This window comes from Zeus faber (assembly GCF_960531495.2).
Source record: "Zeus faber genome assembly, chromosome: 20".
Lineage (NCBI taxonomy): Eukaryota > Metazoa > Chordata > Actinopteri > Zeiformes > Zeidae > Zeus > Zeus faber.
In genome coordinates, this window is record NC_137207.1 from 4,818,049 (window position 1) to 4,834,456 (window position 16,408).

General features: G+C 49.8%; 1 protein-coding gene across 1 annotated transcript in view; it reads right to left on the reverse strand.

Moving 5' to 3' along the window:
- The window catches only part of ep300a (EP300 lysine acetyltransferase a), a gene marked incomplete at its 5' end in the record, with an annotated part of 33,583 nt that extends 26,622 nt beyond the window's left edge, over positions 1-6,961 (reverse strand). Inside the window, 5 exons of the mRNA XM_080021827.1 lie at positions 84-203; positions 713-1,046; positions 1,309-1,488; positions 4,270-4,985; positions 6,868-6,961. Coding sequence (XP_079877953.1) covers positions 84-203; positions 713-1,046; positions 1,309-1,488; positions 4,270-4,985; positions 6,868-6,961 — 1,444 coding nt within the window. The remainder of the gene's footprint in view (positions 1-83; positions 204-712; positions 1,047-1,308; positions 1,489-4,269; positions 4,986-6,867) is intronic.
- Positions 6,962-16,408: the final 9,447 nt, after the last annotated feature.

Consider the following 16,408-nt stretch of genomic DNA (forward strand, 5'->3'; position numbering starts at 1 on the left):
ACCGATAATGTAGCACAAAAAGGAACAAAGCTAATCTAATCTAATAAGCAATTCTTATAGTTTGAGCATGGTCAGATACAGACACTCACACTGCGGGTTCCTCTTGTCCCCAGCGTTCTTCAGTGGCAGGCACACCGGACAGTCGTGCCGCGTGCAGTTCTTCCAGTGGGAGATGATCTGCCGGGACGACGCACAGTGGGCAACTGGGGAGCGTTAGAGACACACAACAGGAAGGGGATGAAAGACACATGGACAGAGAGGAAGACAGATGGACAGAAAAAAACAAAACAGGAATTTTTAAAAAGTGTATCGGAATGACAAATACAAAACAGTAGCACTTTCCAGACACTCCAACCTCAAACAGGGCTTCTCATTTGTGAAACACATACAGGGTTCCTCCTAGCATGACAAAATGAAATTGAAGGACTTTCATCTACTTATTTTTTTAAAAGCACAATTTTTTCCATTTTAAAGGACTCCACGCAAAACAAATATAATCTATTTTAAATTTTCAAGGCCTTTTTCAAGCATTTCAGCACAAAACAAGCTAGTTTCAAGGTATACCAGTACTTCAATTTCTGAGGACAAAATTCAAGTACTTCAACGACCAGGTAAGAAAACTGCAAATAATATACAAGTTATATTCAAGAAGAACCTCAAAAGCACAGTCATACGCACACACACACACGCGTGCACACGCACACGCACCCACCCTGACAAGACTTGCCGGCCTGACAGTGGGTCATGTGATTGAGGACGTTCTTCATGGTGCGACAGTGGGGCAGGTTGCACTGCCGCACCTCCCCGTTGGCCTGCTCCCGCCTCTGGCACTTGTGGGCGTGGAGCAGGAGCACCAGCTGCTGCTGGATGAGCTTGCGTTTCTCGGGGTCGGCCGTCGGGGGCGCCCCCGCCACCACTCCCGCCGCAGCCGATACCTGGGCACCAGGGCCCACCAGGCCACCCTGAGCGTTGGGGACCATCCCCGGGGTGCCTCCTACGGCAGGACCGGCGGGACCACCCACGCCAGCCGTTGACTGCTGGGAGGCCTGTCGAAGGTTGGAGAATGCGGGAGGGAGGATCGTAAAGGTGGAAGTGAATATTTAATACAGAGAAGGTAAATCATTTGAAATGGGAAATAAAGAGTAGCGATCGAAGGGGGTCGAGAGGTGCAGAGGTAGAGAGTGAGGAGGAACAAGGAAAGGTGAGGTAGAAATAAATAGGAAAATTTGCTCTCACCCTCTTGCATTCTCACATCTCAAAGATAATTATTTCAAAGTGGTTCCATGTATATCATTTTTTTTTGCCTACCATGACAGCCATGCCCTGCATGGGCTGGTTCTTCTTGTCCATGTTGAACTGGGCCAGGTTGTTGGACATGGGCCCTTTGTTCTGGAGCTGAGGGCCCAGCCCTGCACCTCCCAGTCCCTGGTTCCCCTGCCCTGTGTATTGACCTCCATAGGGACCCGGTGTGTTTCCCATCATACCCATCTGGGAGGGGAGAATAAGGGAGACGCACAGGAGTAGGCAGCTGTTAGATCCAATCCAACCGAAACGGCTGCCAATTCCAACTAATACCCTGTCAACAATAACATGTGGAAATGAATGTTGAAAATGCATATGTTCACTTAACTGTCACCTTGAATTATAGGTTTTGCTCAACTAGCATTGGCATATTGGAGTGTAGCAAAAACATTTTTTTTCCTCCAATCAGCTTCATCAAATAAACTTGGAAAATAACATTAATTCTAAATCAACTATAGTTTAGACTGGTAAGGAAGTCAGGACCAAACCTTATCTGAGAATACAAATCTTCAGAGCAGATTTACCTGATGCTAAATCAAATTGAGGTTCCTTGATATGAAAAGGGTTGTGAGTGACTGGACGAGAAGGTACAAACAGAAACACGTGACAGTCCCTGTACTGGATCAACCCTGACGGCGACAACCGACAGCACTTCCAACAAGCAGCACCAACCATCGCGCTTCCCCTGAATTCCCGCAAGTCCGATGTTCACGCGGCTCCGGCGTCTCATAGTGCCGCTCTGTCAGAGGGAGTGGGACCCCAGGGGTGTCGCATTTTATAACACGAACACCGTCCAAGCCGGGAGAAACCAATTCAATCTCAGTGGACAGTAGAGCATTAAATCACTTCATTTTTTTTTGCCAGTGAGCGCCCCCACCCCCCACTGCTTAAAGAGGACAATTAAAATTGCACGCTTCTCCAAAGGAGAAAGACGTTCTTCTGACCAATTAAAAAGGTTACAATGTTTAGTTCAATTAAATCATTAGCGATGGGAGCAGAACATATGCAAAGCTAATTAGCCCACTGTGGCTGCCAGGGATTTAGTGTTGACATCTTGGAATGGGGCGACCACTGTGATGTTCTTAATTAAGCAAGGTGGTTCCGCATGTCTATCAATATATATCGGAGCGCACCATTAACAGCTAGCTTTCCCGCGCATCCGCGAGTGTGTGAACATGGCTTAGTACCACCACAACAATGACAACTACAACAGGAAAACATGGCCCCCCATTTTCTTCCCCGCACACTCAAGGGTGGGGGCGGAAAGAACACTTATCAGTGATGTATTCCCCTCATCTTCTCTTCCCCTCTCCCTCCATCTCACCTCCCCTGGCAACCCTCTCTTGCATTATTGTTTTTAATCATCTCCCCATACAACCTACCATCCGTCCCTCCGCTTTTGATCTTGGCGGCAAGATCCATCATCAAAACTGAAGCCCTTTCGTCACAGATAAACGCGCCCATCTGGGAGGACTGGGGGTGAATTGAGCATAATTGGGTTTTCTGTATATTTACAAAACGCAACACGTAACAGTAGTATGAAGGCTACATATGCGTGTGTTAAGTGTAGGCTTAATGTAGTTTATAATATCACGTCACAATGTATCTTTTAAGGAAAACGCACAATACTCCAAACAACTCATCTTCTGACAAGAAAAAGTTCTGTTTCGCTGCAAGTATACTGGCAACTTTAGTAGAGAGAGGCCAGAGATAGACAGAAGACACATGGAAAGAAGAGGATTCATCACTGATTAACTTATTCTTCTGCGTCGATTCACACCGAAAAAAAAAACAACAGAATAAGCTCTGAGGATTTTGACTGTCGACTTGGGGGGACGGGGGGGGACACATTATGGGTGGTGTAAAGCGAGGGGAACTTGCATGCCTTCGGAACATGTAATCTACGCGCCAGATTCACCTCAAGGCATGTCGATTGGCCTTGCATTTCTTGACAAGAACACCTCATTAAAGCAACCCTGTCACTGTCTTTTACCATAAAAGAATAGCTTCAAAATCATATTGATGGTACACTAACTTGTAATATGGAGAATGGCACCTCTTTCATTCCCACCGACCCCCCCCAACCTCTGTTCTTGCACTATGAAATACTATGTGACTTTGGCACCGCGAGAAAAGTGTGTTACGCTTTATGGCACTACGTCACTTACTTGATGTTTGGCTCCGGTAACTACCATTTTTTTACCTGGTAATATTAATATTAAAAAAAGACATCGAACTAGGTTTTACGACAGTGGTGTAAAAGTGCAATTTTACTCAGAAACTGAAGAGGCGCCAAAACGCAAATACCAAACATTACATAGTGCTGCTTTAAGTTGCGAAATTTGTATTACTACGCACAGAAGAGCAGGAGGAAGACGAGCAAAACTTGTCCAGAAGTACAAATGAGAGTAATTTCATTTTGAGTCAATATCGTTACTCACTTGTTTACGACTGTTTTCTTTGACAAAATTCAATTCCCCATTTAAATGTTATCCCTGTGCATTTTGTAAGCTTCTGTTTTATTGTGTTATTGTAATGCACACTGACTGACAAAAAAACAAAGAAAAAACGGCTGCTCGACTTGAAGAATCTCAGTCGACTGCCGGGTTTCCAACTGATGATTTGACTTATCGACTTCCAGAGACTAATAGTTCACATTTTAGTTTTCAGGGCATGGGCACATTTTTGTTTTGTAAGGCATGCAGCAAAGCCTTATACTATACACAAATATATAATTGTATGGTATGCTGAACATTTGTAACGGCCAAGGTAAAATTGTATTCTAGCAAGAAACTTTTACTTTTTTTGCTGTGATATCCCCTGACATATGGCCATCACACCGGACCCCGCTTTTATTCTTTCCATATCGCGCAGCCATAGTTTCAAAGCACATAAACTAGCTATTAGACAGTCAATCCATGCATGCATGCATGTAAAGGTTAAATTAGGGAGTTTAAGCAGTCTTACTTTATTCAGTGCTCCGGGCTGCTGGCCTCTCATCCCAGGCCCCTGCTGCTGCTGCTGTTGTTGCTGCTGCTGCTGTTGCTGCTGCTGTTGTTGCTGCTGCTGCTGCTGCTGCTGCTGCTGCTGCTGTTGTTGTAACGTCTCAGCCAACAGATTACTAGCACCACCCATGCCCTGATTCCCAAAGCCCATCCGGGGGGAGCCATTCATCACCTGGCCCCCCATCATCCTTGGCTGCTGCTGTCCATTGTTTCCTTTCTGCTGGATGCCCATCATGGTCCTGTTCATGCCACCCACCATTCCAGCTGCAGCGTTCTGCTGCTGCATCATGTTGGCTTGCTGTTGAGGCGATAGGTGCTGCTGGGGTCCCTGGCCCTGGGGCCCCGCCTTCATGTTTCCCAAGTGTTGCCCCATGGCAGCAGGCCCTCCTGAGCTACCCATGGCTCCTTGGTGCACAGAGGTGGGCTGTGCACCCGATCGCAGAAGCTCAGACAGCTGCTTATGCTTGGCCACCGCGTCCTGGCCCCCGCCTCCGGGACCCCCTCCGGGACCTAGACCGAGGCCCATCCCTCCACCTCCTCCAGGGCCCAGATTCCCCGGGCCCCCTCCAAGACTGGTGTGCAACTGGTTGAGGTCCCCGCCGTTGACCAGGCCCAGCTCCGAGGAGCTGATGAGTTCATCTGGGAGGTCATGCTCCAGGTCAAAGAGTGAGCCGAAATCTGAAGGAGGAAAGGGAGAGCAGAGATGGAGAGAGGACAGACGGCAAAGGGGATAGAAAATAAAGTTTTCAGAGAGTGAGAGATCAATCAAGAAGGACAATGAGAATATGTAATAAATTGGAACAAGCCCACAATTTCTAGTCCTGACATCCTGCCTGGATATAAATCTTTGTCATCAATACGAGCCATCCAGCACAGTCCATTAAACCACACGACTACAGGTGAGACCCTCACTGGAGAGCATGACCGCATGGACACCGTGACCTATAGACATCAGCAATTCACACACACACACACTCGGTGGTAATTTGCGCCCCCCCTCAAATGAATCCCACAATTGCACATTCCAATATGGTCATGAACACAAGCACACACAGAGTTGCATCCAACTCATCACTACGTATAAACGACCCCTTACAGCTTGTTGCTAGATTAGACTAGTATTTCAAACACTTCCTTGATGGTTCAATTTCTCGTTCACCTTCGGTTGAATAAAAAACAACCCACCTGAAAATACGATCAATCGCTTTAAAGCAGCGACTCTCAAACTTATAAATCATAAGAAAGACCCTCGATTTGACAAGTGACATTAGGCCATGGATGCCATTTCATAAGATTCTGTCTCCGGGAGCCCATTTGATGCGATTTTTATTGTATTGATATGTCTTATACTGTGGTTAGCGATTTGACAATAACGCTGTGATCAAAATAGCCATTGTCATAACTGATCTAATGGCACTAAGGTCTCCTTTATGAAATAATGGAGGGGGGGGGGGGGGGGGTTCCCAAGAAAAACTGTCCCAAATGGTAAAATCTCTTCAAAATTGATGTAACACAACATATTGGTCATATGTCAGTGGCTCCACCTAGGGCTCCCACCACTTAAAATCGGTCAAACTTTTCAACATGTGGATACCGTCACGCACCCAATTTCTGTCACATCTGTTATGTCTGAGCACACTGTGCATGTAGAAGGAGCCTGTGTGTGTCTGTTGTGGAACTGGACTTCAACCAGTTCAGCTCCACAGATACCACTGACACTGGCCATAACTCCAGAGGCGCATCTGCAGTATTTGGTAGCAAACCCCATTAGGGATCAAATTGAGGGAGTTTTTTTTTTGTTCCACATTTCGAAGGCTATCGACGGTTAAACAGTGGGGTTGGCGAGAATACACGGGGGTGGCCCTGCTCAACAACGATCTCGTCCCAGCCCCACCGTCCACACACGAAACCAACAATGGCAATTTCAGCATAACCGATGGGCCTAAATGTAGCTGAGCCAAAACGTTAGCAGACGTTATGGCTGAGCTACGTCCGTGGCTCACACTAGCGTGGCATATTTAAGGGTCCGAATAAGAAAAATGTGGCCAAGATGATTCGGTTTGGTTTCGCTTCGTTAGCATACTTGAGGACTCGTTTGGGAAACAGATGGGCGCTATTCTGTCCGATCGTTTCGAACCCCTACTCCCCTCCCCGTGGAAGCACAATGCAAAACTTTACGAGTTAGCGGGTTGTTTGGCTAATGAGCTAACTTGCTAAACTAGCCATTAGAATTGGGACCGTCAATCCGAGTCCGCATTCGTACCCACATAGCTCAACTGGCTAGCCGTGCTACAGCTAACCCTCCCCTGCGATGACTGGCTAGCCGCGCTAGCTACAGCGAGCTTCGCGTCCGACGCACGTACGCGAACATGCTAACACATCCGAGCTACGACAAAAACACAAGACTAATCCCGGCGCCTCTCTGTCCCTCTGGGAACTAACCCGGCGTCGTTGAAAGAAATATCGAACCCAATAAAACACGAGCTTTAATTAAAAACAAAAAAACAAAAAAAAAAACAACAACAACACCCCCTCCCCCAAACAAAATAATAATATTTACCATTTCCATCGCTGGCGGAGGCAGAAAGTGCCGGAGAGGACAGTTTAGGCCTCTTGGCTGAAGGCGGGCCAGAGTCCAGAACGTTCTCGGCCATATTTCCCCCCCTCCCGAAATAATAATATTAAAATATATATTTAAAGTGTCCACACTTTGCGAGACGTTTCCACGTCCTCGGGTCGTGGCTCCGATTGGCGTTTCCACAATTGCGGCTTTTCCCCCTCCGGTTTGGGGGGAAAGTCCCGTGTGCGGATGAGTCCTGTTTCCTGGGTTCTGCTCCAGACCTCAGCCTCGGCGGATCAGCCCCCACCACCTCCACCCGACACCACCCCCTCCCGACACCACCTCCTGCTCTTTATACATTCTGAGACAGGAGGAGGAGGAGGAGGAGGAAGAAGAGAAGGAGGAGGAGGAGGAGGAGGAGGAGGAAGAGGAGGGGGTCGGTGAAAGTGAGGAGGGGGAGACGGTAACGGATGCCCCCGGCGCGCGCTCTCTCTGTCTCTCTCTGTCTCTCTCTCTATCTCTGTCTCCCTCTCCCCTGTCTCTCTCTCTATCTCTGTCCCCCTCTCGCTTTCTCCCTCTCCCCTGTCTCTCTCTCTCTGTCTCTCGCTGTGTGTGTGTCTCCCCCTCTCTCTCTCTCTCTCTCTCTCTCCCCCTCGCCTCTGTCTGTCTCTCTCTCTCTCTCTCCTCTGTCTGTCTGTCTCTGTCTCTGTCTGTCTCTCTCTCGAAACTTATCCAGACGCTTCGGATGGAGGTCCGCCGTTCCCCCTGTCTCACTCCCCTGATCGCATCCGTCGCTCGAGCCTCCCCGAGCGGATCTGGGTGGGGAGGAATGTCGGGGCATAGGGGGGAGCTGGGTGGTGGCGGTGCTGCTGCTGGTGGCGGTGGTGGTGGTGGTGCTGCTGCTGCTGCCGCCGCTGGGGAAGATGAGTCGAATTCGGCAATAATTTTATCGTAAAGCGTTCAAATGTACAGCTGGAAACCAAAATCGTGGTGTATTATACATTTATTATCCGGGAACATAGTTGTGGCACTACTAGTTGAGGCTATGGAATCTGAAAACAAATAAAATCATATGAATATGAATATTATGAGTAATGATATTGATAGTATAGTACTATGAGAAAAATATGATAGTTCTTCCTTATTATAGTCAACCTCCTTTTCCAAAGGCTGTCTGTTTAATGGGAAATGAGTGGAACCTGATATGAAAAATAACCCGCTTTCATATATATTTTTTTATTATTATTATTTTTTTGCATGATGGTCATCAATTAATCATTTTAAGTATTTTTGTGTGATTATGGAGTGTCATTCCAAGTCCCAGTTAAAAAAAATTGGGCCGAGTTTACATGTCGAGTGGGCCCACAGTCCAAATCCACCACTTTAAAAAGGATGTTATCATTGAATGGTTTCATTTGCTTATGCAGTGATACACTGTTATCCAAGACTATGAATTTTCTGGGGGAATTCATTCCGTCTTCATCACAACTGATTTTTATCTGTAATATACACATATAAATGGTCTTACCTCTAATCAGAGGTGGAAAAAGTACTTAAATCCTTACTAACTGGCTTTACCTGACTACAAAACCACTAACCACTAACTTTTTCCACCCTGTGTATTTGGGATAGCACAATCCTTTTGAGCTGATTTTTATTTTTAAATAAATCAAAATGGACAGTTTCCTGTAACTCTAAGAGGCACAACTCCATCAGACGGAGTTAACAAAAAACACAATTAACAAACAAACAAACATACAATACTTTGGTAAACTTTCAAGCACACAGAGATAGATAGATAGATAGATAGATAGATAGATCGATAGATAGATAGATAGATAGATAGATAGATAGATAGATAGATAGATAGATAGATAGATAGATAGATAGATAATAGAGAGAGAGCTCCTTTAACCCTCACAACGGGCAACATTCGAAACCTTGGTATTGATATCTACACCAATCTGTCAGATTTGTTTACCCTCAACCTTATTCCATTGCTCAAATCCATTGAAGAAGACCTCACTCGATGGAACAACCTACCCATCTCACTAATTGGTAGGATAGCAGCAGTGAAAATGAATATACTACTAAAAATAAACTATATATTTTCAATGACCCCAGTGCAACCAACAGTACATTGGTTTAATACTCTAGACTCAATAATCAATATATTCTATTGTAAACACAAGAAACCGAGAATTGAACTAGTAAAACAACAGACAAACAAAGACTATGGAGGCCTAGCAGCCCCAAACTTCAGATACTACTATTTAGCAAACTATCTTCAATTTATATTTAAATGGTTACAACCAGAAAGCAAGTGGTCCCTCGATGGCTACAGTCGATAATGAACAAACAGAATGTCAGTATTTATCCATATCTGATCTCCCATTCCTTACTGAATCAATAAAGAAACATAATTGCTTTAAAAACCCATTCATCTGTCAGCCTGGTGGAAATTTGACAGAGTCAGTGGTCAACTCTATCTCCAAACAAATTCGCACCAATTTGGCACAACCTGGATTTTCTGGTTAAAAACAAACCAATAATCTTCAGGTCTTGGAAACCACAAGGAATAACTCATCTGGAACACATGTATGAGGACAATTCACTTATATCGTTCCCAACCTTAACCCAAAGGTATAATATTGGTGGTCACAGTTTCCTGCAATTCCTTCAACTGCAGTCTCTTAAAGTTAAAATCAAATGATTGAACATCTTGCTCATAGAGGTAATATAAAAAATCCCTTTTTCCAGAATATACAAACTCTTATTAAAAAAGTATGACACTTTGTCTTTACCAACCGTGGAGTGGGAAAGAGACCTTGCCGTTTCCACCAATATCTACTTCTTGAAGCTTATTTGCATCAACACGTTTTCTATGACCCGCAATTCCAAAATGTAACTCATCCAATATAAGATGTTGCACAGAGCACATATCACCAGACACAAAATATTCAAAATGGGATTCCTGGATAAAGACGTTTGTTGTCATTGTTCCCTCAATACCAAAGATGACTACATTCATGCCATCTGGCTCTGCCCATCTATCCAAACATTCTGAACCAACATCATCAAGAAGCTATCAATCTTTCACAGCATTCCAGTCTCCCCATCTGTACAGTATGCCTGGCCTGTAGGCGGAATACCTCGGCCACCAGGAGGTCGGCGGTCTCCTTTGCTGACGACAGCTTGGGCAGGGCAATGAAGTGGGCGGCCTTCGAGAACCGGTCTACCACGGTGAGGACGGTTGTGTTGCCACTGGACGGTGGGAGACTGGTAACAAATTCCAGGGTGAGGTGGGGCCATGGGCTACCGGGGATGGGTAGGGATGGAGGAGGCCCGAGAGGGGTCAGGTGGAGGTCTTTTTCCGAGCAGGGGGAGGAGGTGGTGACGAAGGCCCAGGTGTCCGGGACCAGGGTAGGCAACCAGAAGCGCTGACAGACGAAGGCCAAAGTATGGGTGATCCCAGGGTGGCAGGTGAGGCGGGTAACTGGCAAGTGAGCCCACTGGAGCACCTGAGAACATACAGAATCAGGGACAAACAGACGGTTGGGAGGTCCGGTCAGGCTGATGGCTGATGTTCCTGCCTCCGTTCCGCCTTGGCTCCCTTGTCTGGGACTCCTCCAGTTTCCCACGAGAACCCAGATCTGTCCCCTGTTCCGGAGCAATATCGGGACCTGGGCAAGGTTTTCAGTAAACAGGGTGCACTGTCCCTACCGCTTTACCACCCCTACAACTATGCTATCGACCTACTGCCAGGTGCCTCTCTCCCCTGTAGTCCACTATAAAACCTCTCCCGGCCTGAGCGGAAAGCTATGGAGACCTACACTCGGGACTCCCTCGCCACCTAGATCATCCGCCCCTCATCGTCACCACTGGGCACAGGGTTTTTCTTCGTGGCCAAGAAGGAAATGACCCTTCGTCCCTGCGTATACTTCAGGGGCCTTAACGACATCACAGAAAAAAAATGTATCCCTTGCCCCTGATGGATCTTGGGAAGGTGGCTGCAGTGGCAGAGTGACCAACCCCCAACAGCAGGAAACAACTTCAACGCTTCCTCGGCTTGACGAATCTTTACGTTTACCGGCACTTCATCCGGAACTTTAGCCACAACACTGCCCCTCTCTCGGCCCTCACCTCCACTGCTGCACCTTTCAAGTGGCCTCCCGCAGCCAAGTCTACACTGAACGAGATTAAGAGCTGCTTCACGTCAGCCCGGTCCTGGTTCAGCCCGACGTCAACCTCCAAGTCGTGGTGGAGGTGGACACCTCAGACACAGGGTAGGAGCTGTGCTGTCCCAGCACTCCCCAACAGATGGTAAGCTCCACCCCTGTGCTTTCCTCTCCCGTAGGCTCACCCCACCTGAAAGAAACTACAACGTGGGCAACTGGGAGCTCCTGGCTGTAAAAATGGCACTGAAAGAGTGGCGCCACTGGCTCGAGGGAGTGAACCACTCCTTCGTCTTCTGGACTGACCACAAGAACCTGGCCTACATCCAGTCGGCGAAGCAGCTCAACTTCCAGAAGACCAGGTGGGCACTATTCTTTGGGTGTTACCATTTTTTTTTTGTCTTACCGCCCAGGCTCCAGGAACATCAAACCTGATGCCCTGTCCCGTGTGTTTACAGTGAAGGAGAACAGTATGGATCCTGACCCTATCGTGCCCCCCCCCCCTGTATTGCCTCTACTCTCACATGGGAGATCAAGTCGCTGGTGACCCGAGCAAAGGAGCACCAGACTGACCCAGGTACCGGACCCCCTAACCGTCGGTTTGTCCCTGACTCAGCATGTTCCCAGGTTCTGCAGTCACCCCGGGGTCACCTGCACGTTGGCCTTCATCCGGCAGCGCTTCTGGTGGCCGACCCTGGTTCTGGACACCCGGTCCTTCAATGCCGCCTGCTCCACCTGTGCCCAGAATAGAAAGAAAGAAGAAGAAACAGTCTTTATTTGTCACACAACACACCACACTACAACACATGCTTGCACACACATGCACATGCTTTGGATGGGGGCCGGTGAAATGGTTCCTCTGCATTTAACCCATCCTGGCTTGTCCTTCCTCCGGAGCCACAGCCAGGAGCAGTGGGCAGCATATGTGGACGCGCCCGGGGACCAGGTGATAAGTGTCCATCGCTGGTCAGACGATGATGTGTGCATGAAATAGTTGCACCCTCGCCGCAATGCAGGAGCAACAAGGACGTAGTTTGAGAAATTGGCGAAGGCTCTGCAAGCGGGACCAGGATGAACTCCAGGAGAGCCAACAGGCCAGGTCCTCCTCCAGGACTGCACCTACAGAAGATGATAGGGGAGGACGATCCCGAGGCATTCCTCGCCAACTTTGAACTGATGGCTGAGGCGGCCGGATGGTCAGACCGCTAGCGGGCGTGGCGGCTCATTCACCTACTCTTGGGAGAATCCCAGCTGGCAGCGCATGCCCAACCGCATGCCTCGGAGCAGCAGACAAGCTTAGCTGTTGTCCGGAGGGCGGTGATGGAATGGGTTGGAAGAACACCTGAGGGCCACCGCCTGCCCCTTCGTTCACTCCCCTAAGGCCGGCCATTCCTGCGCGCCCAGCAGCTCCTGGATGCAGCCCAGTGGTGGCTATGACCGGAGGAGCGCTCCTCACACCAGATCGTCGAGGCAGTGGCCACCGATCAGTTCGTGGACAATCTCCCAGCCCGCGCCACTAGCTGAGTGCCTTGCCACTGGCCAGCCTCACTCCAAGCTGCCATAGCCCTCATCAAGGACCAAGGGAGGCCTACGGGCACACTTCCGCCTACCGCTGGCCCAGAGAGAGGCCAGAGCACTGAGGGAGCCGTGGGACTCGATCCGGCGTGGGAGTTGTTGCGGGACTGACCAGTATCAGCGGATCTTGTGGCCATCACCATCTTCCTCCCTTCTGGGGCCCCAGGAGGGGCCCACCTCTCGCCCCTTCCCCCGCCAGAGGAGGGACGACCAACAGCGGGAGGCCACCTCTTATCCCACTCCACCCCCCCGATTCTTCCAGGGTGGCGCGGCCTCGGGACCACCGAAGCTGGGTGGACGTCTGGGCAGGTATGCTGGCGATGCGGGCGACCTGACCACGACTTCCAGGACTGCCCCATCATGGAGGTCGGCCAAGTCATTCGGATCGCCAGTCCGCCCAATGCCTCCCCTGGCTGAGAAGGGGCCTACCGTGTGCTGGTAAGGTTACAAGGGTAGACATCAGGCTTTGCTGGACTCGGGCTGTTTGCAGACGATGATTCAGCAACACCTGGTTCGACCCGGGGCTTTGGTAGAGGCACCCTGGGTAAATATTTGTTGTGTGCATGGGGATATTCACACATATCCGATAGTTCAGCTTGCTTCGCTATGAGGGAAAAAAGCATATGGTAAAGGCTGCGGTTAGTTCTCGCCTGTCCACCCCCTGAATTTGGGTACGTATTGGCCGGGTTTCGATGTCTTGATGAGGGGCAAGGGGGTGCGCTCACGGTTTGTAGATATATGCAAGTGTTGCGTGGTGCACGGCAACGCGGATGTTGCACCGGCAGAGGTCACCGGAGCGGGGGAGGGGGAGCCCCAGGTGGAAACTTCCCCAGAACCCCCAGTCTATGCCATGGAGCATTTTCCTCTGGAACAATCGGTAGATAAAATCGATGGCTTTTAGTCCCTAAAAGCCGTCTGTGTTTATTCTTCCAGGCGGCTCATTATAACCCGATGACCAGTCACTTAGGACACAAAAAACACTCGAGCGGATAATGGCCCGTTTCTAATGGCCGGGCATCTGGGCGGCGTAGCGGAGGTGCTGTGCTGCCTGTCCCAATTGTCAGCTGGTGAATCCACCGGCTATTCCCAGAGTGCCGTTGAGGCCCCTCCCCTTAGTTGAGACGCCTTTCCAGAGAATCGCTATGGATCCCATCGGGCCAATAGACCGCAGTGTTTTAAGTTATCAATTCGTGTTAGTCCTTGCGGACTATGCGACCCGATACCCAGAAGCAGTGCTGCTGCGCAGTATTACGGCCAAAATGTGAGGCAGGCACTGTAACGGGTCATCTTCCAGGTTGGGAATCCAAAGGAAATCCTGATCGACCAAGGCGCTTTGTTTATGTCACGCACACTGCGCAAACTGTATGGGTTACGGGGCATCCGCTCAATTCAGACCAGCGTTTACCACCTGCAAACGGATGGCCTGATCTAGCGCTTCAACAAAATTTTGAAAAACATGATCCGGATGTTGGTCCACGATGACAGCTGAAATTGGGACACATGGCTGAACCCCCTGTTGTTAAATGGACTGCATCTTATATAGTGCTTTTCCAGTCTTGCGACCACTAAAAGCGCTTTACAATACACGCCTCACATTCACCCACACATTCATACGTCGATGGCAGCGATAACCATGCAAGGTGCACACCAGCTCATCGAGAGCACTAGAGGCCACTAGAGGCCGCTCTTCCCTCATCTGCTACTCCTCCCACCGGCAAACTCAACACGCGCACCCTAGACCCATCATCATCAGTTCAGTTCAGTTCAGTTCCTCCCATTCCATCATCAACCACTGTATTTATTCTCCGGTTCCCCAGTCACTCATCACCAATTCGTCAGCTAACTTACCCAAATTTGTATCTCTCCTGGCTCCTTCCTAGTCTGTTTAATCCAAGTATCTCGTCCTTGTCTTAACCTGCCTGTCTCCTCTCCTTGTTCGAGTGTTTCCGTCCTGCTTCGTTCAGCCTGGTTCTCCATCCATCCACCCAGAGCCTGATCCCTCCTTCCCAGTCCTCACAAGTCCCGTCCTGTCTTCCTTTACCTGCTCCGATAGTCCCGCCGGCCCGGACCCGTTCCTACCCAACCGGACCTCTCCTGTCGTCACCACTGTGTCTCCGAATAAAACTCCTTTGTTTACCCCTGTCTGCCTACTGTCTCTATTGTGCATTTGAGTCCACCCTAGCACTGATCGTAACAGTACGATCTGGCCAAAAAATATGGACTCAGCCGACAAAGAGGCGCTCCGCCGAGCAGTTCGGAGAAAGGGTGTTCTCCAAGGGCAGTATGACCAAGCCCTCCGGGACATCGCGGATCACCTCCGGAACATCTTGGTGGCCGTGAGTAGCCTCCAGGTCCAGCCAGCACCACCGGCTCCACCGGTCCCCGCTCCATCCCCCAGCTTGGCCCCCAGCACCCCTCTCGCCCTCCATGAGCCCCATGTCCCAACCCTGGTGCCCTCTGAAGGCGACTTCGGAACCTGCCAGGCATTCCTAGTCCAGTGCGCGGTGGTTTTTGAACAACAGCCATCTTCCTACTCCTCCGACAGCTCCCGCACCGCCTACCTCATCGTCTCCCTGAGAGGGCCGGCTCTCACCTGGGCTTCTGTGGTGTGGGAATGTCGAGGTCCAGAGAGCCGTTCGTACGAGGTCTTCACCCACGAGATGAGGAGGATCTTCGACCACCCAGTTTGCGGCAAGGAAGCCGCAAAGGGGCTCCTCTCCCTCTGTCAGGGCTCCTGCAGCGTCTCCACGCTCGTTGTCAAGTTCCGGACTCCGGCCGTGGAGAGCGGCTGGAATGACAGAGCCCTTCAGGATATTTTCCAGCATGCCCTGAATGATGACCTGCGGGAGGAGTTAGGTCGGTGGGACGAGCCCGCCGACCTAGACCAGCTGGTGGACCTGGCGTTCCAACTGAACAACCAGCTCCGGGAGCTTCAGCGTGAGAGGGGGGTAGGATTCCAACGTGCGCTCAGGCTGGTTGGCTACGCCCCTGCCTCCGGCGCCAACCATTCCCGAACGTCTCCGGAGTCCCCCGAGCCACTCCGAGCCAGAACCCACACAGCTCGGTCACACTCGGATATCTTCCGAGAAACGAGCCCGCAGACCGAGCGGCGGTCGGGCTGGACATCTACGGGCCACCTGCGGATCCGGTCAGGAGGGTCCGGTAACTCTTCGGCCTGTCCAATGCCCTGGCAGTTTCCAGAGCTCCTTTTATTACGATGCTGGATTTAACCAAGGGCTAGATTCCCTTGTCCCAGCAGTCCAAGAAAAGATCGTCCTTCTCCACTCCGCAAGGCCTTTACCAGTTTTGCGTGCTTCCGTTTGGGTTGTTTGGTGCCCCCGTGACCTTTCCGAGGCTCTTGTTCGTCCTGGCGTCCTGTGTCCAAATACGGCCTTTGCCTCATATGTAGACTATGTGATTATTCATTGCGATAAGTGGGAGCGGCATCTGCAGCATGTGGATGTGGTGCTAGCATCCCTGAGGCGTGCAGGGGTCACTGCCAACCCAAAGAATTGCACAATTGGGCAGAGGGAGATATGTTATCTTGGGTACTGGTATGGTGATAGTGGTAGGTATGGCGATAGTGGCGCAACCCCTTGTGGTCGCCTGCGCCTGTGCTCCGTGTCGACTTCGCACATTTCAATATTTTTTTTTACATTTTTTATCACAATGTCCGCCAAAAAAACATTGGCAGTTATATCTTACGGCCGTGATGCACTCGTGGATATAAAAACTTTCCTGAAAGAACAACTTTGGGACTTTTTATCCGTGGAACTAGAGTGGCTGAGAGA